Here is a 23,848-nt window from a genome sequence, read left to right on the forward strand (position 1 = left end):
CTGTGGTCAAATCCACCACGACCTAAACAGCACCAGAAGGGAGAGGAAAGAGGAGAGCCGTCGCCGCAGCAGCTACAGCTGTAGCCCCGCTTTCAGCCTGCATGGGCTAGTCCGTTAGCTAGCTTAGCATCGTCCGCCAGCGCCAAGCCGCCTCCTCTGCCGCCGATAACTCCGACTCGTTATCTCCGCTTTTCCCTCTCCGTCCCACCAGCTTCTGCCCCGTCTACCCGGCTTGAAGATGATGAAGTTTAGGTTTCGTCGGCAGGGCACCGACCCACAGAGAGAGAAAATAAAACAGGAGCTCTTCGCCTTCAACAAGGTAAAGTAACGGGGGGACGGGGCTTCCTCCCTTTCTTGCAACCCCCCCACACACAAAAAAAAAAAAAAACTAAAGGAGTGCTTCTAGAAACAGGAGCGGGTCTTGAAGTAGAGCACCCTGCAGCAGTAAACCTGGCTGCTTGTCTGTGTTACAGTTTCTGCCCCAGTCAGAGAGACAAATTAGCTGCGAAGTGCCGCTTACTGATGATGGGTTTAAGTGCGGGGCGCTTTGTTGATGAGTGTTTGGGGAGGGGGGTGTTCAGAGGCTCTCACGGCGTGTTCACGGGCCTGCAAACAAAGTGAACAACCGAAAAACAATGAGGGAAAAAAAAACATGTTCTCTAACATGTTAGACCACTGTTACTTTAATTAACCGCCCATAAATCAGTGATTCGGGATTATACGATTTCAGATAAAGCAGATTAAGTTAAAATGCAGACCACTGCAGCAGTTTGAGCCTCCTGTGACTAATTATTGACCCATATTTCATGCATTGATGGAGACGGTGACAGCTTCTTTTCTCAGGGGGCTGCCACAGCTCTGCTTGTTTACAGACAAAATCTTGTTACTGTTTTTCTGGGAGTGTCAGATTTCATCACATCTACGTGGATGTGAACCAGTTTGCAGAAAAGCTTCTTGTGCCTTTGTTACCACTCACAGGTGTATGTGTATATATATATATATATATATATATCCTGGGCTGAACAAATTTCAGATCCACTTTCAGGAAGCTGCATGTTCTCACCTTGACCACTGTTGGCCTTAAAAGTAGGTCCCCCTTTGTCAAGGCAGGGTGGTGCATTGATATCAGGCATTTCTGTTGTAATCTTTTAGATGAACCAACATGGTCTTTGTACCATACTCTTGTACAGACAACATTGCAAAGATAGACCGGTTTTCCTGTGCTGTGGCCTTGAACTTGTGTTGGTTGAGGCTGCTGCCTCCACACTGTCACCCAGAGTGTTCCAGATAGCGGGTCTGTCCAAACATCTGATGTCGAAAGACTCGAGTTTATCGAGCGCAGTGGACGATGTGACATTAACTTGATTAAATGCAGAGTTGTGCGTGTATCTGCTCAGATGGCCGTGCGGCCCGTGTCCCAATACTTCACAGCGCTCCATAACACTGTGTACTATTTAAAGAGGAGAATACGGAGGAGGTCACCAAAAAGAAATGAACATGAATCAGTTGGTTGTCGGATTGTTAACTTGGGTCAGAATTTCGAGTGATGAACTGTGAACATGGACTTCTTCAGTTTTATCCTGTGTAAAAGGAACTCTGAACCAGTTTTTGTGCAGTGTGAACTCGCACAAACCTGTGTTTAAAGTCCCTCATGTGTTTGTTCTGCTGAAACAACACACACACACTTTTGAAAAAACACTGTTTAGCACCAGCTGCCGTAACTGTCACAAGGGTGGTCTGTCCACAGGAGGCTTACTTTGATGTGTGTGTAACCACGCTGGCACTTTTCTCTCATATCTGAGCTCCAAGCTGAAGAACCAGTCTGTAGTTTTGGGTCAGAGACTGGTCTTAGACAGTTTTACGCGCCCCTCCGCGTGGTTTCTGGGATTGCTTTTCCCAGCTGCCTCCCGTCTCCTGACATGGGCGGGAGAGAAAAAGCTGTGAATTTATGTTAATCCCTTTTAACAAGGCCCACAAAGAATTGCAATAAAGTGGTGTTGCTGCTTTTCAGCGCTTTTTAAGAACGCTCCTCTGACTTTATTAAGGGAGTCCTCCCTTTTAGACGCCTCGCTGATTGCGGCGTCTGACAGGCCGAAGCAGGCCCGCGTGCTCGCAGACAGCGAAGCATACCTGTGAAACGAATCGGATGTTTCAGCCTGTCTCATTTGTTGTGTTTTCTGTTCATCTCCCTACTGTTTCGTCTTTCCCGCTCCTGATCTCTGTCCTCTTTCTCACAGACTGTGGAGCATGGATTCCCTCATCAGCCCAGTGCTCTGGCCTTTGACCCCAAGCTGCAGCTGATGGCCATCGGCACAAAGTCAGGTGCCATTAAAATGTATCCTTCATCACCGGTGAGCTATCGGGTAGAATTTGCTTCAGGGGTGGAATCGGCCTCAGCTGGTTAGAAATCATACGAATACCAGTCAGCAAGACCCACAGACATGAGAAATAAGATGTTTGTATTGAACAAACTGCATTTTTAAGGTGTATTCTCTGCAGCGAGAGTCTTAAAACGGAAGGGAAAAAAAGAAACCGTTTTCCTTCCTCTGCTGTCAGTTTGCATCTTTTGAAGGGCCCCTCTTTTATCTCTACATCAGCTCTGCAATGCAGCTCCAGTGCTGTCTTCTGCAGCAGTTTTGCGGTGTTTTCGTACATCTGTCACACTTTTGAGTTTGTGTTGTTGGGCCCATCGTTCTTTGTATTGTGAGGGTTGTAGAATGGGAACATTTAAAAGAAAAAAGAAAAAAAGTACGCTTTAAGTTTAGTCTGTATTTGTGGCAGCGCTGTTGACGCCGCTCTAAGTGTTCTGTGAGCATCACGGAAATCCTGATCAGTTGTGATTGCAGAGGAGCTGTTTATATAATACGAGTCCGGCTGAGCGTCTCTGTGGGACGTCGCACTGTGTACACCACTGAGGTGAAGTGAAGAGGACTGTCCTGTCACTCCCTACCAAACCCACATTGTTGAGCCGTTAGTTATTCATTTTACTGGATTTTCCTTTTAGAGCTGTGGCCATTACTCCTCTAGTTTACAGAAAAGTTTTTGCCACACCAGCCAAACGTCTAAGATCACCCAGACTGCCCTTTTCAAACCTTTAGTTTTGCAGTGCAAGTGGGTTAGAAAATATAATAAGAATGGGGTTTGTTTACTATCAGTGATACGGTTGCATTGCTCCTTGCCCGTGCCACTAAATTGAAAAACAAACACCATTACAACATAATTTAAGCACTACTAAGTGGATGATGTTCCGCCTCGCAGGCTCAGAATACCATAAATGCATTTCTCGGTGTGCGGTCAGCGGGGATCTTCATTTCTAACTCTGGCAGAAGCCTTGCTGGATTCAGTTAGAACACGGAGGGAAGCTGTAATAGAAATGAATGTGCGGGGTTTGGCCCGGGAGATGCATTGCAACAAAACTATAATTTGGCTCAGAGCGTCAGTTGTGTCAGAAATTCCAGCAACTCTGAGGCTCATGCATTGTCCGCGCGAGGCAGCTCGGTGATTTGTTTGATGGCTTCCATCTTTGCGGCGGCCAACCCAACTAACGCGAGTAGCTCTGTTGTCGTGGGCGGATTTGCTCAGAGTTTTTGCTCACTGATTTAAACAAGTGAGCTTAGCAGGTCCTCAGAAAACGAACCTGCGTTAAAGGTGTTCGGCCCCGGCACTGGAAGGCTCAAGTGCGTCCAGTTTGTCTCACGCGTTTCAGGGGCGAGCGCTTGACCAGCAGCAGAAAGCGGGTAATGCGATTTATCACCAGAAACGGACCCCAGTTCGTGTTCATGGTGACTGTGTGTTGATATGTGGTCAGTATGTACACATTATCGCAGATGCACGAGGCCGGAGAATCAACTCTTTGAGACGTGGCTTTAAGAGACGGAGACTGGCGGTACCAGGCGGTTGCACCCCAGAGAGAGACAGATAGAGGGAGAAATGAAGGCGGGAAGAGATGGGAGATAAACAGAGGCAGCGAAGACAAGGGAGTGTGAAAGAGAGAGATGGGGAGGGGAAATAACTCACTACATGTACTATAAATTCTCCTTGTACACCGCAAAACTCACTTGGCAGCCTACAAGGTCTAAGCTGCTGTTGGAATTGCAAAAAGCATTTAACATGAAAGTTAATTTATTTAGTTGTATCCGTACTCTCGGGCCTGGTGGCAGAGCGTGCACGCTTTGTGAAAGCCTTCATGTTTAGAGAGCTTTCAGGTGAAGAGAAAACTGCAGATATGGCGTGGCCTGAGCTGCAGAAAGAGGGATTAGTCCACGCCCGTTTGTTGTTTTAATTGTCCGAGCTGCGGTACCCAACCTGCTTCTCAGGACCTCCAAAATGGTCCGGAGGCAAACACGAGCCACTCAAAGGTTAAAGAAGAAGATTACACAGATTTCACTGATGAGAAATGATTGTCAGATGAGTTAAAGCTTGATTGGTTTTCTTTTTGGGCTTTTGGACTTGTTTTGAACAATATATGACAAACGTTGATAATTCGGTGCCAGTTGAAAAGTTTCTTTTTGCCGACACCCCCCCCGATAATCTGACAGGCTCCCTGACTTTGGTTTGACCCTGAACGTGATTGCCAGCCTATCTACTGGTGCAGTCCACACTTCCATCCTTTCAGTGCCAGATGTGCGGTTCGGCTCTCCCTCGCTGATGTCTGAGCGGTCTGTGGAGTGTGTTGGATAATCGGACCAGAAACTTTATTGAGTCTGTTACGAAGTAGGAGTGGAAAGTTGCAAAATCTGCGGTACTTGTTTAGTGTGAACTTCAGTTCTCCATCTTGGCATGGAGAACATCCCCTCCTCTCCTCTTGTTCACATGTGTTCTCTTTCAGCGTCTTGTTGGAGTTTCTCGCTCGCTCGCTCTGTCCTTTTCTCCTTCTCTCCTTCTCGGTATGTTTATAAAGGCAGAGTCATATTACACTCTGAGAGTTTCTGCTTCGACCACAGACTGGGGCTCAGCAGAGGGAAGGGGACAATGTGGTGTTGGTTTTGTTTTGTTCTTCTTGTGTGTGTGTGTGTGTGTGTGTGTGTGTGTGGACAGAAATCGCGTGTGGGGGTGGAGGGGAGATCTTGAGGAGTCTGTCTCCTGTCCTGGAATGCATGTTGCACTGCCCTGGGTTAACCTCCCTGTGTGAGTGTGTGCGTGCGTGGACGCTTGTGTAGATTGAGTGAGTAAGAGCTTTGTTGCTGAGTCTAGTCTTAATAAAGGGAGCTTTTGAAATGGTTTCCAAGACGACCAGTGCAGTTGCCCGGGACGAGAAGTGCTCGCAGCCTGGAGGATTTCAAAACTCTGCGGCTCAGCACATCAGACACCAGTTTGGTGTTAAAAATGCACCAGGGAAAATGCTGCCTGTAATATTAAAGTAGCGCTTGTGCTTCCTGTGCGCTCTGATTTTTATCTGGATAATCCAGTTCTTGCTGAATCACACAGGAAACCGGCGACCATTGAAGCTGCAGTTTCGGCCATCCAGCAGTGAGAGGAGGAACTAATGTTCACACACCTGCAGCAGAGCTTTGATCTGGGTGTTTTTCAGTCTAATCCAGCTGACAGCTCCCTCTCTCTCTGTCTGTCTGACATCCTGTTGTTCACACACATGTCATTATTCCACTGTTGTGGTCTAAATGATTGAATGTCAACTTATGCCTCTTAACTAGATGCAAATGATGGAATGAGTAGCTCTTTAACTTGTAACTTTGTTGTATTTATATTTGAAAATTCTCTGGATATTTTTTCAATAATTAACCGTTTTTACTGTGGTCTTCACATTTTGCTTATGTCAAAGTGTATTGATTTTGGACCTTGTAGAGCAATGTGTGCTTTCAAACAATGAGTCACGCAGCAGACTAACGGTGATTGGAAAGAAATGGAAATCTTCTATCCAGTGTCTTAGTTTCTTCTGTTTTAGCATAGTGTGTCGGACCATAGAAATGTTTAAACTCCTTAAGAGGCGGCCCATGGGCCTTCACCAGTTTTCAGCTTTTGATATGTAGCGAGTCAGATTAGCCTATTAAAACTAATGCAATACAGGAGTATGGTGTAGAGTATTTAGTGCCATCTTGTGGCAAAGTTACAGACTGAAGCCAACTGAATGCCCCTCGCGTCCATTTCCCCTTTCAGATCAGCATTTCTAAATGTAAATCGCTCATTTTAAAGTAGCATAAATCAAACAGTTTTTTTCCAGCTGATTCTTCTCTAACAAAGGCATAGTTCTTGATATTTTATTATTAGTCTGTTGTGTAAATGCTTTGCACAGTAACCTTAACAGCGCAGTTTAAATTGTTATGCTAAAATATGGTTGAATTGTTAAAAGATGGACTAAAGTTATTACCAGAAAGTGGATACTAAAAAAAAACAACCAGCTCATCAGTGTCGATCTCTCTAGGATTTTGTTGTGTGACAATTAATGCAAAGTCGACCAATTCCTCAGAAAGCCCACAGATTTGTCCAGTCATCTCAACTTTGACCAGTTTACTATGTGGACATACTGAATGTGGTGCGGAGTTCACCCTCCCCTCACTGATGTCACTCACTTTGTCATGTAAAATCTTTCTCTTTTGCTCTTTATTTGTGCTTATATCATTCTCTTGTTGTTTTATTTTTATGTTTCTGTCACTTGGTCCCCTCTCTATAACACACCCCTTAGTGATATTCCTGAATAGAACCTTTAAACACCCCCCTCCCATTTCTCTTAGACTCTTTCCTATTCTCATTCACACTCATGGTTCCTGTATTTGGTCTGCGCCGGCCTCCTAACCCCCACAACCTCGTAGATGAATGGACACACGCACACGCACTTGGCAACTAGTTGGAAGGGTCTGTTTGTTGGGATAAAGGGGTTTGCGGTCTCACCAAGTTGGACCCAGTGGATGGGCTCTTGAATGGAGGAGTTGAGGCATGAAAAAGTAAACATTTATCTGAACTGACAAATCAAATTTGTCTTGAAGCAGCGTTGAAAGAATAGAGATAGGTGACCGAGATAGGAAGGGAAAAGAAAATGTGGACCGTAATGGTAGTTTTTAGCATGTTATTTAATTGGTGATTTTCCAAATAACATTTTGAAATTCCAAAGATACAATCAATCATACCTGTGCCAGCTTCACTGCAAAGAAAATGCCTATCAATGTAAAGTTCTATTACATGTTGTCAAAGGCTTCTTCAAACTAACAATTTTACAAATCAGCTTGACTGCAGTGAACTGTTAAGCTATCATGCTCGTCTCATTGGTTACTGAGCAAGCGAATCGTGTCATTCGCTCAGTGCTTTACTGTTTGTACCTGCGCATGAGGTGTGCAGTTCTCACTGTAATCTTCCTCCTAAACAGTAGGTGTCACTACAGAGAAAATTAGAGGAAACATCAGATAAATATCAACCATCAGTCAATGCGATCCTATCTGCCAATGGGACAGTTAGCGTCAACAAGTTGAATATTAGTTGTTAGGCTTATATTTCTGTGTACTTACCTGCTTTACTTTTAGCTAGTTTTTAATGTTTTTATGCAATTTACATTGGTTGTACCCTCTTGGGTTTGAATGTTTTTTTTTGTTTGTTTTTTTTTGTTTTTCAGATGCATGTAGAGACGAACTTGCTTGCAAGTTTGTTTTTTTGTTTTTTTTAGGTTACAAATACTCCAAACACCCCCAGCTTGCTCCACCCTCCCTGATAAACACCGTCCAGCGTCTTAAGAGATCTGGCACAGGTGTTTATGTAGATAGTCATCATAATCAATAATAGTTCAAATGGCAGCAGCACCAAGCCATTGCCTGGCATTTAATGAAAAACAAGTTACATTGTGATATCAGTTTTGGTGCGTGCAGTCGATTATCAACTGCTAGCATAAAATTAAATGCTAAATGCAGTCACATTAGTTTAAGCTAAATGCTAAGAATCTGTCCAACGTGATTCCCTCCCATCATTCCCCCGCTACTATACATTTACTATCCAGCCCTTTATTTCGTGTCTGAATTTTGAATGTGAAAATTACACAATGGAAGAAAACTGAGTTATTTGCACTTTTTATTTGCAAGAACTCTACTTTTTGCCAACAAATCCCCCTCTTGACCACGTCTTCCATCTTGTTAGCGTGCTAACTTTTGCACAGGAAGTGGTTTTGCTAAAAGCTACAAAGTGTCACTTTAAAAAAAAAGATAAAAAAAACTTACTGGACATACTTGTTCTAACTTTCATATGAAGTTGTTGGTGAAACTTGCAAAAATCCAGATGTAGTTTACATTTGACACTTGAAGGTTTGACAAAAGGGAAGTTGGTTTCATCTCCTGGTCATCACAGAGTTCAGCTCTGAGTAACAGTCATACTTCTAAATCAGTTGACACATTTTTCCGAAATTCTCATCCTTTGTGACTGAAAATGATACTTTGACTACAGACTCGACCGGTAGTGGGAAATGACTCGGTGTTGCTCATTTCACATTTGCCAGAATCATTGCGTTTGGGAATGTTTTTTTGATGAATCTTATTCTATTCTTGTAGTGTTATGTGTAGCGTTCTTTCATTTAATTTTCGACTGCGTTGGTGTTACAGAGCAGAGTGTGCACTGTGGGTTGCAGGGAAGTGGAGAGGCTCGAAATCTGAGGGATAGGATGCAAATGAGGTGGGATTGTTTCTCTAGTGGGTGGGTGGAGTTGTTTGGCTTGTCTTGTTTGATTGCCTTTTCCAAAGATCTGACGAGTTCGTCACTGCGTTGTGTTTGGGGAGAGGGGGATTGAGAAAATGTGACCAAACCACTTTAACTGTATTGATATCTGGTTCTGATTCTTATTTAAAATTTTTTTATATTTTTGCCTTTCTGTGTGGCCAACTTGCACATTGACTCTAAGGTCCACAGCTCGTTCTTCCTTCCTGTCCTTCCCAATCTTCTGTTGCATTTCTGCGTTTGTTTGAGGGTGTGTTGGCTGCGTGTCCGAATGGAGGACAATGCCTTCTGTTTGTCTGTATTCAGACCGTGAAATCGCTTTATCCTCGCTAACGCTCTCTCTCTCTGCATCACCGGGCAATTGCGCTTGTGTGTGTGCGGGTTTGTGTGTGAGAGGAAGAGACAGTGATTCAGTGAATATGAGTTACTGTAGGCCCCCATTGTCTGCGTTTCAGGGTCCTCTGGTGAGCTGCGCTGCAATTCTTTCCACGTCACACACAGAACATGCAGATCAGCACTGTTAAATCTCCGAGCAGCCTGTTGAATAGCAGACTGGTTAAGTAAGCCATGCTGATTCCTTTGTTTTTTTTCTAGATGCTTTTATGTATCATCTTATACAAGTTTTACACAACTTTAGAAAGTAATTTGGCTTGGCTGTAAAATCATTCTAGTGGCTGGCGAGAGTGACACTTAACATCATCCCTTAACTACTAATGACCTGAAATACAAACCAATGAGCAAAACCTTTAGGGGGAAGGGGGCTTAATTCGTGATTAATTCTTTCATGAAGTATTAGAGCAACATGGATCTCATCTACAGCCGTCCCTTGTGAGGAGGTGATGACATCATCACTGGGAATCCCGCTACCAGCTGTTCTCTGACACACCATTGCTACAGCAGAGTTTTTAGGTTTCTGTCAATGGCATTAAAAACTCTTTGACTTGACAATTGTTCTCCTCACTGGAGGACATTTTTATTTGGGGCTGCGTGGAATGACACAGTTTGAAATTGGAGATACTCTGGCCCGGTTCAGGTCAGAGGTCCAACAGGCCGGTTAAAAGTCAAGGCTCTGACACGGGCCTAAATAGTTATTAGTGGTCTTTTTTGCTCTGTGCGCTGACAGCTTTTTTAGCCATCTTAGCTGTGTGTGGACTCCAGTGTGTGTATGATGAAAGAGCTGTGGTCATCATTACATAGCTGGGATATACACACAGACCACAGCTGCCCGTCTGCTTTCAGGGCCTCTGATCTTCATTACACAGCTGTGATTTTTCAGGTTTCTTGCGTTCACCTTTGAAGCAATATGAATTATTTTGTTTGCCAGTCTCTGTACTCGCTCCTAGCTTTCTGCAGAGTTGTCTCACCGTTCTGCAAGTTGCATGTTATTGTAATGCAACCATTCGACACGTTTTGTAGTTTTACTCTTTGTTCAATAATGCCATACTCAATAAAAATGAAAACGCTTGTTTTATGGCTTGCTTAGAGTGCATAGCCAAGATATAAAGCTTTCTGCTGTTTCGTTTGCTAAAACAAAGCATTTTAACAATATTTCTCAGAATGGGGAAATATTCCTCATTGAGACTCGATCGTAATTTGTTTAATTCAGTTCAAAGCTTTGTTTTCCTGCCTCTCATTGGGCCGGCATGGACCATAAACCAATGTTCCTCTCACACCTCAACTTCCAGCTGTCGGAGGCATGTGTTATTTGAGTGAATAAAACCTGGGGACAGGAAGTGACAACACTCAGGAATGCCAGTATAACACTCAGCTTGGCCTCTCATCAGCGCTGGGAGGGGGTGAATCGGGAGGGATTTAAATTTGGAGATGAAAGGAAAGTGTGGAACACCCCTCCACCTCCTCACAATCATGGAGGAGAGGAGGTGGAAAAGGTATAAGGAGAAGAAGAGTTGGCAAGGAGATGCTGGGGTTTTCTCCACTAGACCCTTGTGGGGCCTTCTTTCTCCGATTTGTGAATAAAAAAAAGAAAAAATATAGTGGAAAGTGAAGATGAAAACACTGGGGGATGGTGATTTTAGTTAAGGTCTGTAATGCCATAATGGAAGGTTGGAGAGGATGAAAAATAGGGAAATGGATGTTAAAATGGCGAGATCCATGGAAATCCAAGGAAAGTACAGAGAAATACTCAAATAAAATGCAAAAAACAAATATTGAAATGATGGATTGCTAAAAACCAGCTCAGTATATGGCACAAACATGAGAACTCCCCAGGTGTCCTCTTTATTTTGCTGCATTTTTAATCCATATTCCTACAGGCTTATATAAGCAGTGTGTTTAAGTGTGTCAGTGCTCCTCACACACACACACACGTGTAGAAGTGTGTAGCTTTCCTGTGGATGTGTGTTAATTCAACACAAGTTAGCCCAATTTAGCACAGTTGCGTACATGGCAACGCAGTTGTTGAGAGTAGTCTTTATTTTATCAACTCTGCTTCATTTTCCGAGCTAACAAAGGCAGCAGTGTGCGGACTGATGTTGATTACACACTTGCAACATGTACACTGTGGTCGTTTTTTGGCATCTGCGTCATCTGGTGTTGGTAATTGCTATGAGCTTTGTTATAGAGCTCTAATTTCTCCTCTACTATTACATCTAAACAGTATGTGTCTTCTAGTTTACAGCTCAGATGTCTAACACTCTGTCCACCCAGTTTAATTTTATTTAGTTTCCATTTAAAACCAAGAGTTTGCATGCCTGTGTCTGTGTGTCTGCACACGTCCCTGTGTGGTGTCTTGTTAATATTTAATCATGCTGTTTACATAATCTGACAACACTTTCCAATTTGGGTTATACATTGTGGGCTTTTAAACTATCCTGGGATATTAGACAACTGATATTCATTAAACTTGTATGAGCTCACAAACTTAGGCACGTCTTAACCAAGATGTACTGCAGTACCAGTGCACTCGTACATCATAGGATGTGACGAGTGATTTATTTTTTAATTTAATTGCTTTGGAAATTAAGTCAGGAATATGGGTGGGGGGGTGGGTTTCATCCTTAGACTTTTGTAACACAACAGAAGACAGAGGAGCGCCAAGGTGGTGTCATTAAAAGGGTGTAAGCTCTTAACAACCAGTCAACTCTGTGCCTTTTCTGCTAGCTGTTTTCATACAGGTGAATGAAGATGGTTATGACAATTTTAGATGATGTCAAATAACTCTGATCTATTGTTAATGTCCCGGGCCTCGTTTTGTGCTGCGACGATGTCCAGCCATGAGAGGTAAAAGGAAAGGATTTGACTGTAATGCAGAGAATAATCATTCACAAATCGTTGAACCTGTCCAAGGCAGTCTTTTGGATTAATGTGTACGGATATTGTTTATATCTATATACTGATCATATGAATTATATAATAATAATAATAATAATAATAATGCATTTTATTTGTACAGCGCTTTTAAAGCTCTCAAAGACGCTTTACAAAAAAATAAAATAAATACACAACTACGTAAAGTTGGATGATTTACACTTAAGTACTTAGGTGTTGCATATGAATCTATATTATGATAATAGGTTACACTATAGATGTATGAGAGAGGTGGATGCAGTCACCATCACAACAAATCAGTGTTGTTTTACTAAATGTCATGAGTTAACTGCAAGCTTTGCTTGCTTTGTATATCCATAATGTTTGGACCTGCAGAAAATGACCCCTGACACAGCTAATCTAAACCTAATCACCAAGCACGGTGGGGGGCGTCAAAGTTGTTTTGCAGCTGATTTGGCTCTTAGTTGGCAAGGGAGGTAATAATGAAGGCAAAACTGGCTATGTGTGTTGGAGCAAGCCAAATAACGCCACTCTAACCATCTCTCAGCTGGTGCTGCGACACTTGCTTTATGTGTTCGCACACGCTGATGCGGGGCTGAGGCACCTCTGTTTGACATGTTTGAATTATCAAAGAAGAACAGCGGCGGGTTAATGAGGACGGCTGTTTTGCAGCAGCTGATATGGGACATTGGTGATTTAGTCAAATTAACAGTGTTCTTAATTAGAATGCTGATTGTGTCCAAATGTTGCTTCCTTACTGAAAAAAGGCTATTTGAATCCCACAAATGTGTCTCTTTCTTACCTAAAATCGACTTGAATTTGTAAATTCTTTTAAAACTATAAAAACTCCCATGTTTGAGCTGTGGATTTCCTTGACCGGAGCCTTCCAGCTACGGGGCCCCTGGGGTGGAGTTCACGGGACTACACAAAGACACCACTGCTGTCACACAGATCCACTTCCTGCCCGGTCAGGTGAGGCCATTTTTCTCTTGAGTGTGAAAATGACAGCACCTGCTGCAGCTTAAGGCCAGAACTGGATCCAGACAGAAATGTGGGACTTGTGGTGTCTGTTTTGCTCTCAGGGTCGTCTTCTGTCACTGCTGGATGACAACACGATTCATCTGTGGGAACTGGTCGCCGGGCCTCCAAGAGAGGTGGGAAGGGCCAAGAAAGAGGGTGTGGTCTCTCTCCAAGAAGTGGACCATTACAGTCTTCCAGGAAGACCTGGCATTGAGAGCTGCAGGTACCTGAGATGATTTAACCAGTGGAAAATGAAAAACTTTTGCTCCATCACTTCCGAACCTCTAACACACTTTGATTTCAATCAGAAGGCACAATTCGCCGAAGGAAACAAAATCTGCCGTCTCAGACTTACGCCATCATCGCTTTTTCCTCACAGTGCCACCCACGTGACTGTCCTCCTCTTGCTAAAGTCCTGTGACCTGCTATGTTTGGGAACAGAAGGAGGAGGCGTGTACTTCCTGGAATTGCCCCGCCTCTCGCTGAGGGAGAACCAGACGCTGCTCCAGGATCAGGTGACGCAAAGGTGAGGCGGTCACATGAATGACTTCACATGAAATACGGATCAGCCAATAGAGAAAGCATTTAAAAAGATCCCATTTAAATATTGCATCATATTCTTTCTATGGCAGTATTTCAAAATGTGATAAATCACTGTTTATCTTATTTAGTTTGTATCAGTTTTATTCTCTTTGGCTGACTTCTTCTCTTCTTTATAATATGCTCTCTGTTAAACTCAGTCTGGTCCTGCTGAGCAGGCTCATGCACACACACACACACACACACACACCTGCAGAAACAAGTATTCTTGTTGACTCTCGCAGCAGCAGCAGGCGCCTAAGGTTCAGGAGGTTCAGGAGGTTCAGGGTCAGATGAGATTCTCTGAGGTCACATTGTGCTCAATGATGCAAGTCTTCAGGGTGGGAATAAGATAAGTGGTTATCGGTCAAATTGCAACTGAGATGGCGAAGATCCGGGGTTTGTCGATTTTCAGCTCATTTTTGGTAGTGACTTAATAATTCTGTTGACAGTCTCACTTTCTGTGAACTCTTTGAAAAAAACTCTTCAGTCATCTTCTTTTTGTTGCCAGTCATAAACAGAAATGTCCTCTGAAGTCAGAGAAGTTCCCGATGGAGAGGATTAACTCAGCCGCAATGTGGGGTGGTGCGCAGTGATGATGAGAACTCTTCAGTGAACTGAAACGATCTGTGAGGGGACTTAGGAAAACGATAGTTAGCTAAACAATATAAATGTATTGTGGTCAAAGAGCTGTATACGACACTGGATGATGGGAAACCAATCTGTGTGACACATATGTTTTTATACCCATCAGAGTCAGTTTCTGTATATGTGATGCTGGAGCTGTCCCTCATTAACCAGGCTTGTTTAGGAAAGTGAGCAGAGCTGAGGCGTAATGAAGGCCCTGATAAGGTGTGTGTGGGTGTGTGTGTGTGTGGTTGTGTGTGGGGGTGTGTGTGTGAGAGAAGGAGGGGAGGTTTTAGACAGTGACGCTTTGTGCCGGCTGCCAAAGCGCGGTGTTCCGGTCGGGGAAGTGTTTCAGCTGAATATCCAACGTGCACATGCAGAGGGACACACACACACACACACACACACACACACACACGTGCGCACACACAAACAGGATCATCACCGGGACTCGAGCAGGATGCTGGATTCCCTAAAAATACTTGTGAACAAAGATGGAGACAATGGAATGCTTTGTTGGGAATGTTTCTGCCTCTTTGGTTCCGGAGAGGATCTTCCTTGGTGAACAGCAGCCAGGCTGGCGTTTTTCTGCGTGAAACAGAGAGATGTTTCCACTTCATCCGCACCAAAGAGTCCAGAAACCCCCTCGTTTGTCTCTTTTTGTTTTCTCCCTCCGTGCTTTCTCTTCTTCTATCTCCTCTCTCTGTTTTCCCTGTCCTTGGCCGAGGGAATCCTCCGACATCTCGAGGGTGTGTCCTGCTCTACATTCCTCTGCTGCCTCAGAGGAATGTCTAGCTCCCAAGCTCCAGCCTTAATGTTGACTTCACTGTTGTTGTTGGAAGAGCAGCCTGTGATGTAGTTGTAGTTCTTACAGATGGTCCGTGCTCGGCGTTGATTATATCACACAAGTTTCAACACTTTTGGAGTTTCGCCTCGGGGTGCTCGTGTTGCAAAAGAACACAAAGTTCTGCCGTTCAGTTCAATATTTCTGCAGTTTACATATCTGCAAATATCTTTCACACCTCCCATAATGTTTCTGTGAAGCTGCATGTGTGAGTCCATGTGCTTCCTACTTAAATCATTCAGGACTTTCTTCTAATCTAATGCCCCCCCCCCCCCCCCCCCCCCCTTCCCTCTCTAAATCTCTCTTTCACTCAGTTTTCATCACCAGTTTACTGAGATGTGACCCATACATGGAACTTGGGACACCTTAAAACACGTAGCTGCTAATTTAAATAAAGATCTGAACCTCTCACAGATGTTTCTCATCTCTGTGACTGTTATCACTTTGTATTGACCTGGAAGTAATTGTGTTTCATAACTTCCTGGATTACAGTCAAGCAGTTCCTTTATGAAAAGTGCTACAGATGTGAGATGTATTGGACTGTTTTTTTTTCCCCCAGTCTGCCAGATGACTACAGATGTGGGAAATCATTAGGACCGGTGGAGTCTCTACAGGAACATCCTCAACAGCCCGGGAAGATTTTGATTGGCTACAGCCGAGGCCTGGTGGTCCTGTGGGACCTTAGCACCCGTCATGCTGACCAGCTGTTCCTGGGCAAGCAGGTACTTGATTTAGAGAACTAAATCTATTGCGCAATAACGTATGATTCAACTGCGCAACCTGGTCTGATGTGTGTGTGAACCTCTCTGCAGCAGCTGGAGAGTCTGGTGTGGGAGCGCTCCGGAAACTTATTCGTCAGTTCCCATAACGATGGCGGCTATTCTGTGTGGACCGTTACCAGCGGCAACACCTGCAATCACCAGCCCGTGTCCTCCACCATCCCATATGGTGAGAAATGCACACAAAGCGCACAGCTACACACACTCCACACACACCCGTGCCTGGGTTTACGTTCGGGGCCGTAGTCATGCATGATGTCGGGTAACTGAGGCCGCTCGATGAGTCATGACTGTTGTGACGCGTCGTGTCTCAGTGGTGAGAATTAATGTTGGTGCAACGTTTCTTCTTGGGTGGGGGTGATTATAAGAAGATCTGGGGAAGTTATACTTTAAATTCAGCTTAACGTTCTGTTTTTTTTTTTTTTTTTTTCTTTTTCTCGTGGCCTTGAACAGCTTTAATAAGAGCATTCATGCAGTGTTTTTTTGTTAGTCACTATTACAGTTGGCGGTTATCTCTTGCAGGTCCTTTTCCCTGTAAAGCCATCAACAAGATCCTGTGGAGGACAACACAGACCGGGTGAGTGTTGGATTCCTGCTGGCAGACTGTCCATTTTGCATCATTCTTCCAGATGATTTTCAAAGTAAATTAGTCTTTTTGTTTGATGAGTGGACAGACTGATAAATGACTGAATGTTTTTGATGTGTTCGCTGCAATTCTCCTTCCAAGCTGCGCCTTTGTTTTATTTTCTAATCTGGGACAGCTGAAAATCAGTGCGGGTGTACTTTAATGAAATTCTTCTTCATTTGGTTTTCCCTCTTTTTGCTTTTTGAAAAAAAACGATAGAATAAATTGGATCTTTTAATGTCACCACATGTCTTGAAGTTGTCCTCTCCAGACCTGAGAAGACTTTGAAGTAAGCAGGACACGTTGCTAACAACAGGAGATGTTTATTTTAGAAGCAACGGTTCTATTATCTAAATCTCATATTGATTTTCTATAACTTATGTTAAATTTCAAATGGATGTGTCTAAATGGGTCATAGAAAGTCTAGTTCTGTGTTGTTTGAACAGAGGTAACTGTTCCTTCCTCTGTCTCCCCCTCACCAGTTCACCGGTGCTGCTGTACAGTGGGGGCATGCCCAGAGCCAGCTATGGCGACCGCCACTGTCTCACCATCCAACAGGACAAGGAGCACGTCGCTCTGGACTTCACATCTCGAGTGATTGACTTCTTTACTGTCCACAGCGTAGAGCAAGAGAAAGGTGAGGCTCAGATTTGGAAAGGCTTATTGGGTCCAATATCTGATTTTGTTCCAGTTTTCCATTTAAGAATTTCCCCTCCTCAGCCCTAAATCTGCTGTCCGTCCTCTCCTCCCTTAGAGTTTGATGAGCCATCGGCTTTAGTCGTGTTACTAGAAGAGGAACTGGTTGTGATTGATCTCCAGACCCCAGGGTGGCCCTCTCTGCCAACTCCCTACCTTGCTCCTCTTCACTCCTCAGCCATCACCTGCTCCTGCCACATGTCCAGCGTCCCTCCTAAACTGTGGGAGAGGCTGGTGAACGCTGGCAAAGCCCAACAGAGCCGGCAGCACACACACAGGGTGAGAACAACCATTTTTAAAGTTGACCCAGCCCTGTTGTCAGTGCGCTGTGAACAACAGGATTATTGGACAAGCTGGTTTAAAGGTGCAGTTCGGCTGTTCAGTTACAGGAAATCCAACGTAAGCAGCTTATCCCAACACATTAAAGCACAATATGGCTGTTACACAGCTGTCTAAATTTGTAGCCGGTGAAAGGAAATGGCAGTTTTTAACACTATCTCATAGGACGGTTATATAAATAGACTCATTATTGTACCAGCTGATCGGAGCTCACAGGCTCCGAGCTTAACAATGAGGAGAGGAAACGAGTATAATGTGAGCCGCTGGTAGTGTGTGAGCTTAAAGAGCAGGTGTAAGCAGTTAAAGGCTTTACAGAGTCTTTTAGCTTGGATCAGCTGTTTGATCAGTCGCAGATTAGACTCACACACACACACACACACACACACACACAGACCTGCAGACAGACACACAGCTGTTACGTTCATAAATCAAGGCTCTTTGTTTGTCTGTGTGAGGCCAAACCAGAGAGACTGGCAGGGAATCGGAGCTTCAGAGGACGGAGAAGACGTTTTCTGTAGTGAATTTGGAGCTGAGGTCGTTATAACATGGAAAGGGGAAGAATTGTGTTTCTGTTCAGTGAAATTCAATATGTGAAAAGTCTTTAATGCAGCTGATTCGCCTCCTCTCACTTTCTGTTTGTGCAGAGCTGGCCAATATGCGGAGGGAAAAATCTGGCACCTCCACCAAAACAGCAGGAGCTGCTGTTGACGGGGTTCGTACACACCCACACACACACACACACACACACACTCTCACTGGCTGTGCCCACAATGCAGGTGGAATGGAGCTGACCTCTTCAAAGCCCAACAGCTTGCTGGCAGGTTTATCAGCCGGTTTGATATTTTGGGGGTCCCAGCAAGGCAGCTTAAAAAATCCTCAATGATAATTCTTCAGTATATTCCCACAGATTGCTGTTGCACTGAGCTGGCAGCTTTGCCAAATTTCTCCCACATTCCCCTCCTTTAAGTGTGCTTTAGTCAGTAAAGGCAGCACAGAGAAGGATGTGGATATTCCCTGTTAAACAGAGTCTACATTTGACTCAAAGACAAAGGTTTTTGGGCTTCTGGTGTAGGATAACTGATATCCACATCATACAGACAGTTGAAAATGAATAAACAAACGAAAAGCAAAATAGCGAGCTGATGGTTTTGGCCGATGTGTTCCGCCTGCACAGCCAACCGCCGCAGTGGTGTTTTCCGGGGACACTCATTGATTTGAATGTCACGTTTGCAGGCACGAGGACGGCACCGTGCGTTTCTGGGACGCGTCCGGAGTTGCTCTTACTCCGCTGTACAAGCTGAGCACAGCCAACGTCTTCCACACCGACTGCGACGACCCGCACGACACCAGCAGCGACCCCGACATGCAGCAGGAGGAGGAGTGGCCTCCCTTCAGGAAGGTGAGAGGAGAGGAGAGGAGAGGAGAGTTAAAGTCGTTCCTCTCCAGGTCAGACTGATCTTCGTCTTTTTTTACACACCTCCTTTTCTCATCAGATTGTTTTCATGTGTTTGGAGTTGAGACAGACCCACCCCATTGTTCTTGTTATTAAAACTCGACTCTGAAGGAACCGCAGTCTGATTCCAGTTTAATTGGGTTTTTTTTTAGTTGCATTTAAATAAACAGACTGGAAAAACCGAGTTTCGTGACAAGCGAGCGTGGCTGAGCAGCTTGCTTTCAGCCGACGGGGAGTGGAGATTAGAGATGGGACGTGAAGCAGAGTGTTTTATGACTGATGAAACCAACTGGCTCCGCTCGGCACCGTCTCTCGGTGTTGGGGCACATGAGCGGGATTAGAATATATTATCTGGGATCCCAAATCGCTGAAAAGAAGCGCTGTGATGCAACACTGAATGATTGACTCATCTGCGTGTCTGCAGACCTTTGAGTTGCAGTCGTTACATTTCTTTTGCTCTCTTCTCTTCTTCCGCCCACTCTCTTTACACACACACATATTTCCTGGTGTATCCTGGGGTAACAGAGCTTCATGTTAAGGAATGTGGTCCTCATATGGGATGGAGAGCGTTTCCCTTTTTTTCCCCCTGCTCTAATGAAAACCAGACCTATCAGCTCACTCTTTCTGTGTGCGTTTGAGACCAACCTCTTACTTTTTTTTCTTTTGCAAAGCCATAACTCCCACATGAGTGGGACTGGATTGGAATTCCTACCGTTTCTGTGTGGGAGACGAAGAGAAAGGGACAAACTATATTGTCTGTGTGCCGAGCATGAGGGGATACTGAGGATTGTCCTGGCTTTTGTATGAGAGTAAGGGGAGAGAGGCTGCCATTAATAAAGAAGAAAAGCTGCAGGATGTAGGTTCAGGTTGAAGCTAAAGTTCAGGAAGAGACAGCACTGCCTGTAAATAGACGTCTGGGATCACTTAACGCTGATGCATCCCAGCTTTTAGTTTCTGTCACAAATCGGCATATTTTCTTCCGAACCACGTGCCTCTGATGTTTGCATCTTCCTTCCTTCCACAGCTGTAACATCCCATCTGAAGAGCCACTGTGTTATAAAATGTTAGACATTATGAAACCACAACAAAGAAGGAATGCAAAGCGAATGGTTTGAAAAATAGATAAAAAGTATGGTTTCAAGTCCAGTAATTCCAGCTGGTGTGTTCAGGTGGGCTGTTTCGACCCGTACAGCGACGACCCCAGGCTCGGTATCCAGAAGATCAGTCTGTGCAAATACAGCAACAAGCTGGTGGTGGCTGGAACTGCCGGACAGGTAAACATCTGTGCTGACATCACCACCACATGCATCTTAATATATATGCTGGAATGATTGGAGTCGAAGGCACGAGGCACTGAACCTCATTAGAATGCATGTGTACTCGCTGTGAGAAAATACTGTACATCACCTCAATGATTTTTTTTCCCCCGGACCAATCAATGCCTCCCTGTGATGGATGGAAATTGTAATGGATCTAAACCTTCTGCACTGCACACTTGTAAAATGCAGAAACACCCTTTTGGGTTACATTGATTCTTCTACCTTTTTTGATGTAACGCAGCAGGAAATACTTCCTCTTTTGATTAGCATGGGCTGTGGTCATTGATGTGCGATCACCTCCCACTCCAGCAGTTATTATTCACCTTCAAAGTCATTTGTGTTCCTCAAAAATGGGTTATTTGTAAGTTTGAAATCCAGTCCCAGCTGCTAGCAGCTAACGGGTTGTCTGACTTCTCCTTTCTGGGGCTGTAGGTGCTGCTCTGCAGATTCCAAGCCGAAAACCTTCAGCCATAGCGTTGCTTCTTCTCTTAAACTCTGCAGGTGATCGTGCTGGGTTTGAGTGACGAGCGCTCGGACCACTCGGTGGACGTGTCGGTGGTTGATCTGCTGCAGGACAGGGAGGGATTCACCTGGAAGGGCCACGACAGGCTGGAGCCGCGCCTCAAACCCGCCCCCTTCCCCCCGGGCTTCCAGCCGCTGGTGCTGGTGCAGTGCCTGCCGCCAGCCTCGGTCACAGCGGTGGCTCTGCACGCCGAATGGAACCTGATCGCCTTCGGGACCAGTCATGGATTTGGCCTTTTTGACTACCACAGGCGAAATGCGGTGCTGGCCAGGTTCGGGACATTTATCTGCTGCTTTAAATCTTCTTTATTATATTTTGGTGATTAAAGAGCAAAGCCAGAGTGGAACTAAGATGTGCTGGATTCATGTTCCTCTCCTTATCCTCACTTTATTCTCTGGGATTAAACTGTAAATGTTGACATGAGAACATAATTTTGACCATACATACCTCTTGTTTTCCTTACTTCAGTGCTGTTTTATGTTCAAAATCTACCATTTCATGTTCTCTTAGGTGCACCCTGCACCCTAATGACTCCTTGGCGATGGAAGGTCCCCTGTCCAGAGTCAAGTCCTTGAAAAAATCCCTACGTCAGAGCTTCAGACGGATCCGCAAAAGCAGGGTTTCTGGGAAAAAGCGCGCCATCACCACGCCGACCAGCAAGGTGACGGAGCGCCTGTCTCTGGTAGTACGCGGGCCACACAGAACGCTGCCACACAACAGAATTTAATCCCTTATTTTGTACATTTTTATGCTAATTGTAGGTTCAAGAGGCAAATGCTGCTCTGGCAGAGCAGGAGGAAGTAGCTCCTGTGCAGCGAAGGATTGAGCCCCGCTCGGCAGACGACTCGCTGTCTGGAGTCGTGCGCTGCCTCTGCTTTGCGGACACCTTTCTGCGCGATGGTGCGTTTACTTCCACATCGGGCTATAACGATATGTACAATGTGCACTAACGACATGCTGTGGCCCCTGCAGGTACACACCACGGCCCCACACTTTGGGCAGGCACCAATTCGGGCAGTGTGTACGCCTACGCTCTGGAGGTTCCCGGCGTCGGTTCGGGGCGCACGTGTGAGCGAGGCGGAGCGAGCGACAGCAGCGCGTGTGTGGAGGCAGTGTTGGGTAAAGAGATCCAGCTGATGCACAGGGCTCCTGTGGTGTCCATATCCGTACTGGACGGGCGGGGGAAGCCGCTGCCGGATCCATACGAAGCCTCCCAGGACCTCGCCATCGCGCCGGATATGACCAACGCTCACTCTGTTCTCATCGCCTCAGAGGAACAGCTCAAAGTAATCACTGAAAGATGCCAAACAGGTTGAAAGACTTACGAAGTAGCATGTTTAAGTCCTGGCGTCCTTCCTCCTCTTCCTTCAGGTGTTCTCGCTCCCCAAAGTGAGCGCCAAGACCAAGTTCAAGCTGACCGCTCATGAAGGCTGTCGGGTGAGGAAAGTCGCCCTGGTACTCTTCGGCTCCACTGCTCAGGAAGACTACAGTGAACACACACTTGTCTGTCTCACTAACCTCGGAGACATGCACCTCTTTAACATACCCGGCCTCCGACCACAGGTGAGCTGACGGAGGAACACCAGCCTGCATGTTAACACACTTAAACTAAAAGTTTGAGCATTACAGAGATATTTACTGTAATCTGCACACTTATGTATTTTTATTGTTTTGAGCTCTATTCTGCTTCGTGTCTTTAGGTGCGTTATGACTGCATCCGTAAAGAGGACATCAGTGGTATTGCATCCTGTGTCTTCACCAAGAACGGACAAGGTGAGGAAAGAGCAGACCGATGATGCCCACTTCACACCTAAATGTCGCTTAGGTTTGCTTCTTTAGGGTGACGGTGTTTCCCTTAAGTGTCAGTGTCTCTTAAGAATGTCCCATCATGGCACTTTTGTGCTTTGCGGTTCTCTTCTCTGCAGGGTTTTACCTGATTTCGCCTTCAGAGTACGAGAGGTTCTCTCTTTCAGCTAAGGTTCTCACTGAACCGCTCTGCTCCGTTCAGCTGGACCGACCACTAGAGCCCACACTTGCCAGGTAACACACACACACACACACACACACACACACACACACACACACACACACACACACACACACACACACAGCCTGAAGAGCCACACTTTAAAGCTCACTTTACCAGGTGTGTTACAGAAAAACATCCATCCATGAGGCAGGGAACACCCTGGGCAGGTCGCCAGTTCATCACAGGGCTACAGAAAAACATTTGATGTGATTTTGTCTGAATTTTTCTTTTAGATAAAATCTTAATGTGGTAACTAGTGGTAGTTAGTTGGATAATTCGGTAAATTAAACGTCGTAGAAGTCGGTCAAACATTTTGCTTCTGCACATCCTGCTCTCCTTTTTCTCACTGTTTTCTCTTGGCTTCCCACCAGCTCGAGGATTCTAAGATGAACGTGAAATCAAAGACCCGATGTTATTACTATCATTACTCTATCTGCTGCCAAAGTAAATGGAATGCACTTGTGTGTCTCCACAGCGATGGCACAATGTCACATCCGCAGGCCAACGGAACCCACAAGAACCAGATGGGTCAGGCTGAGGGTACGTCTGAACACACACGCTTTTTTGTTTCCTCTTCTCTCCCTTGTTGGTTCTTTCCTCCTTTTTTTCCCCTTAAAATTCCTCTCCTGGTCTATTATCCCTCTCCATCACTCTCTGAACCTCTTACCAGGCTTTGCAGGGTTCCCCCTCTGTTCTCTATGGTAACCACTCAGTATGCTCCACCACCTCCTTCCCACAGCAGTGGCTGTGCTGGAGACTGTTTTAGCGAGCCCTTGATTATTAGCTGCTGTCATGCAGACATCAGATTGTTTCAGTGTTTTTGTTTCCATGTTCTAATATTATGAGCATTAAAGCTCAAATATATCTATATCTATATATATATAGATATAGATGTATGTGTGTATGCATTCCTTGTATACTAGAGATTTCAGTCTTTACTGACATTGTGGGTCATCATCTCATCCAGAACCAAGCCAGGATTGTAAATGACATTTTCTGGCCATTTGTCCCTGTGTGTGTTCCACATTTTGGGCTGAACTGCTCTCGAAGTGCTGCCGAACTCCTGTTTTTGTTCAGGTTT

At 45.0% G+C, this 23,848-nt stretch overlaps 1 protein-coding gene across 1 annotated transcript in view; it reads left to right on the plus strand.

The window, feature by feature from the left end:
• llgl1 (LLGL scribble cell polarity complex component 1) overlaps nucleotides 1-23,848 on the plus strand; it is a 26,877-nt gene continuing 3,029 nt past the window's right edge. Inside the window, exons 1-21 of the mRNA XM_072368142.1 lie at nucleotides 1-319; nucleotides 2,238-2,335; nucleotides 12,825-12,906; nucleotides 13,017-13,177; nucleotides 13,334-13,480; nucleotides 15,564-15,726; nucleotides 15,817-15,952; nucleotides 16,306-16,360; nucleotides 16,891-17,045; nucleotides 17,163-17,383; nucleotides 18,088-18,155; nucleotides 18,677-18,842; nucleotides 20,066-20,170; nucleotides 20,717-21,009; nucleotides 21,249-21,399; nucleotides 21,500-21,638; nucleotides 21,711-22,024; nucleotides 22,110-22,301; nucleotides 22,439-22,511; nucleotides 22,664-22,778; nucleotides 23,243-23,307. Coding sequence (XP_072224243.1) covers nucleotides 239-319; nucleotides 2,238-2,335; nucleotides 12,825-12,906; nucleotides 13,017-13,177; nucleotides 13,334-13,480; nucleotides 15,564-15,726; nucleotides 15,817-15,952; nucleotides 16,306-16,360; nucleotides 16,891-17,045; nucleotides 17,163-17,383; nucleotides 18,088-18,155; nucleotides 18,677-18,842; nucleotides 20,066-20,170; nucleotides 20,717-21,009; nucleotides 21,249-21,399; nucleotides 21,500-21,638; nucleotides 21,711-22,024; nucleotides 22,110-22,301; nucleotides 22,439-22,511; nucleotides 22,664-22,778; nucleotides 23,243-23,307 — 2,980 coding nt within the window. The 5' untranslated portion in view covers nucleotides 1-238. The remainder of the gene's footprint in view (nucleotides 320-2,237; nucleotides 2,336-12,824; nucleotides 12,907-13,016; nucleotides 13,178-13,333; nucleotides 13,481-15,563; nucleotides 15,727-15,816; nucleotides 15,953-16,305; nucleotides 16,361-16,890; nucleotides 17,046-17,162; nucleotides 17,384-18,087; nucleotides 18,156-18,676; nucleotides 18,843-20,065; nucleotides 20,171-20,716; nucleotides 21,010-21,248; nucleotides 21,400-21,499; nucleotides 21,639-21,710; nucleotides 22,025-22,109; nucleotides 22,302-22,438; nucleotides 22,512-22,663; nucleotides 22,779-23,242; nucleotides 23,308-23,848) is intronic.

The sequence above is a fragment of the Leuresthes tenuis genome, unplaced genomic scaffold (genome assembly GCF_036924035.1).
Source record: "Leuresthes tenuis unplaced genomic scaffold, fLeuTen1.0.hap1 SCAF_17, whole genome shotgun sequence".
In the NCBI taxonomy this organism is placed as follows: Eukaryota; Metazoa; Chordata; class Actinopteri; order Atheriniformes; family Atherinopsidae; genus Leuresthes; species Leuresthes tenuis.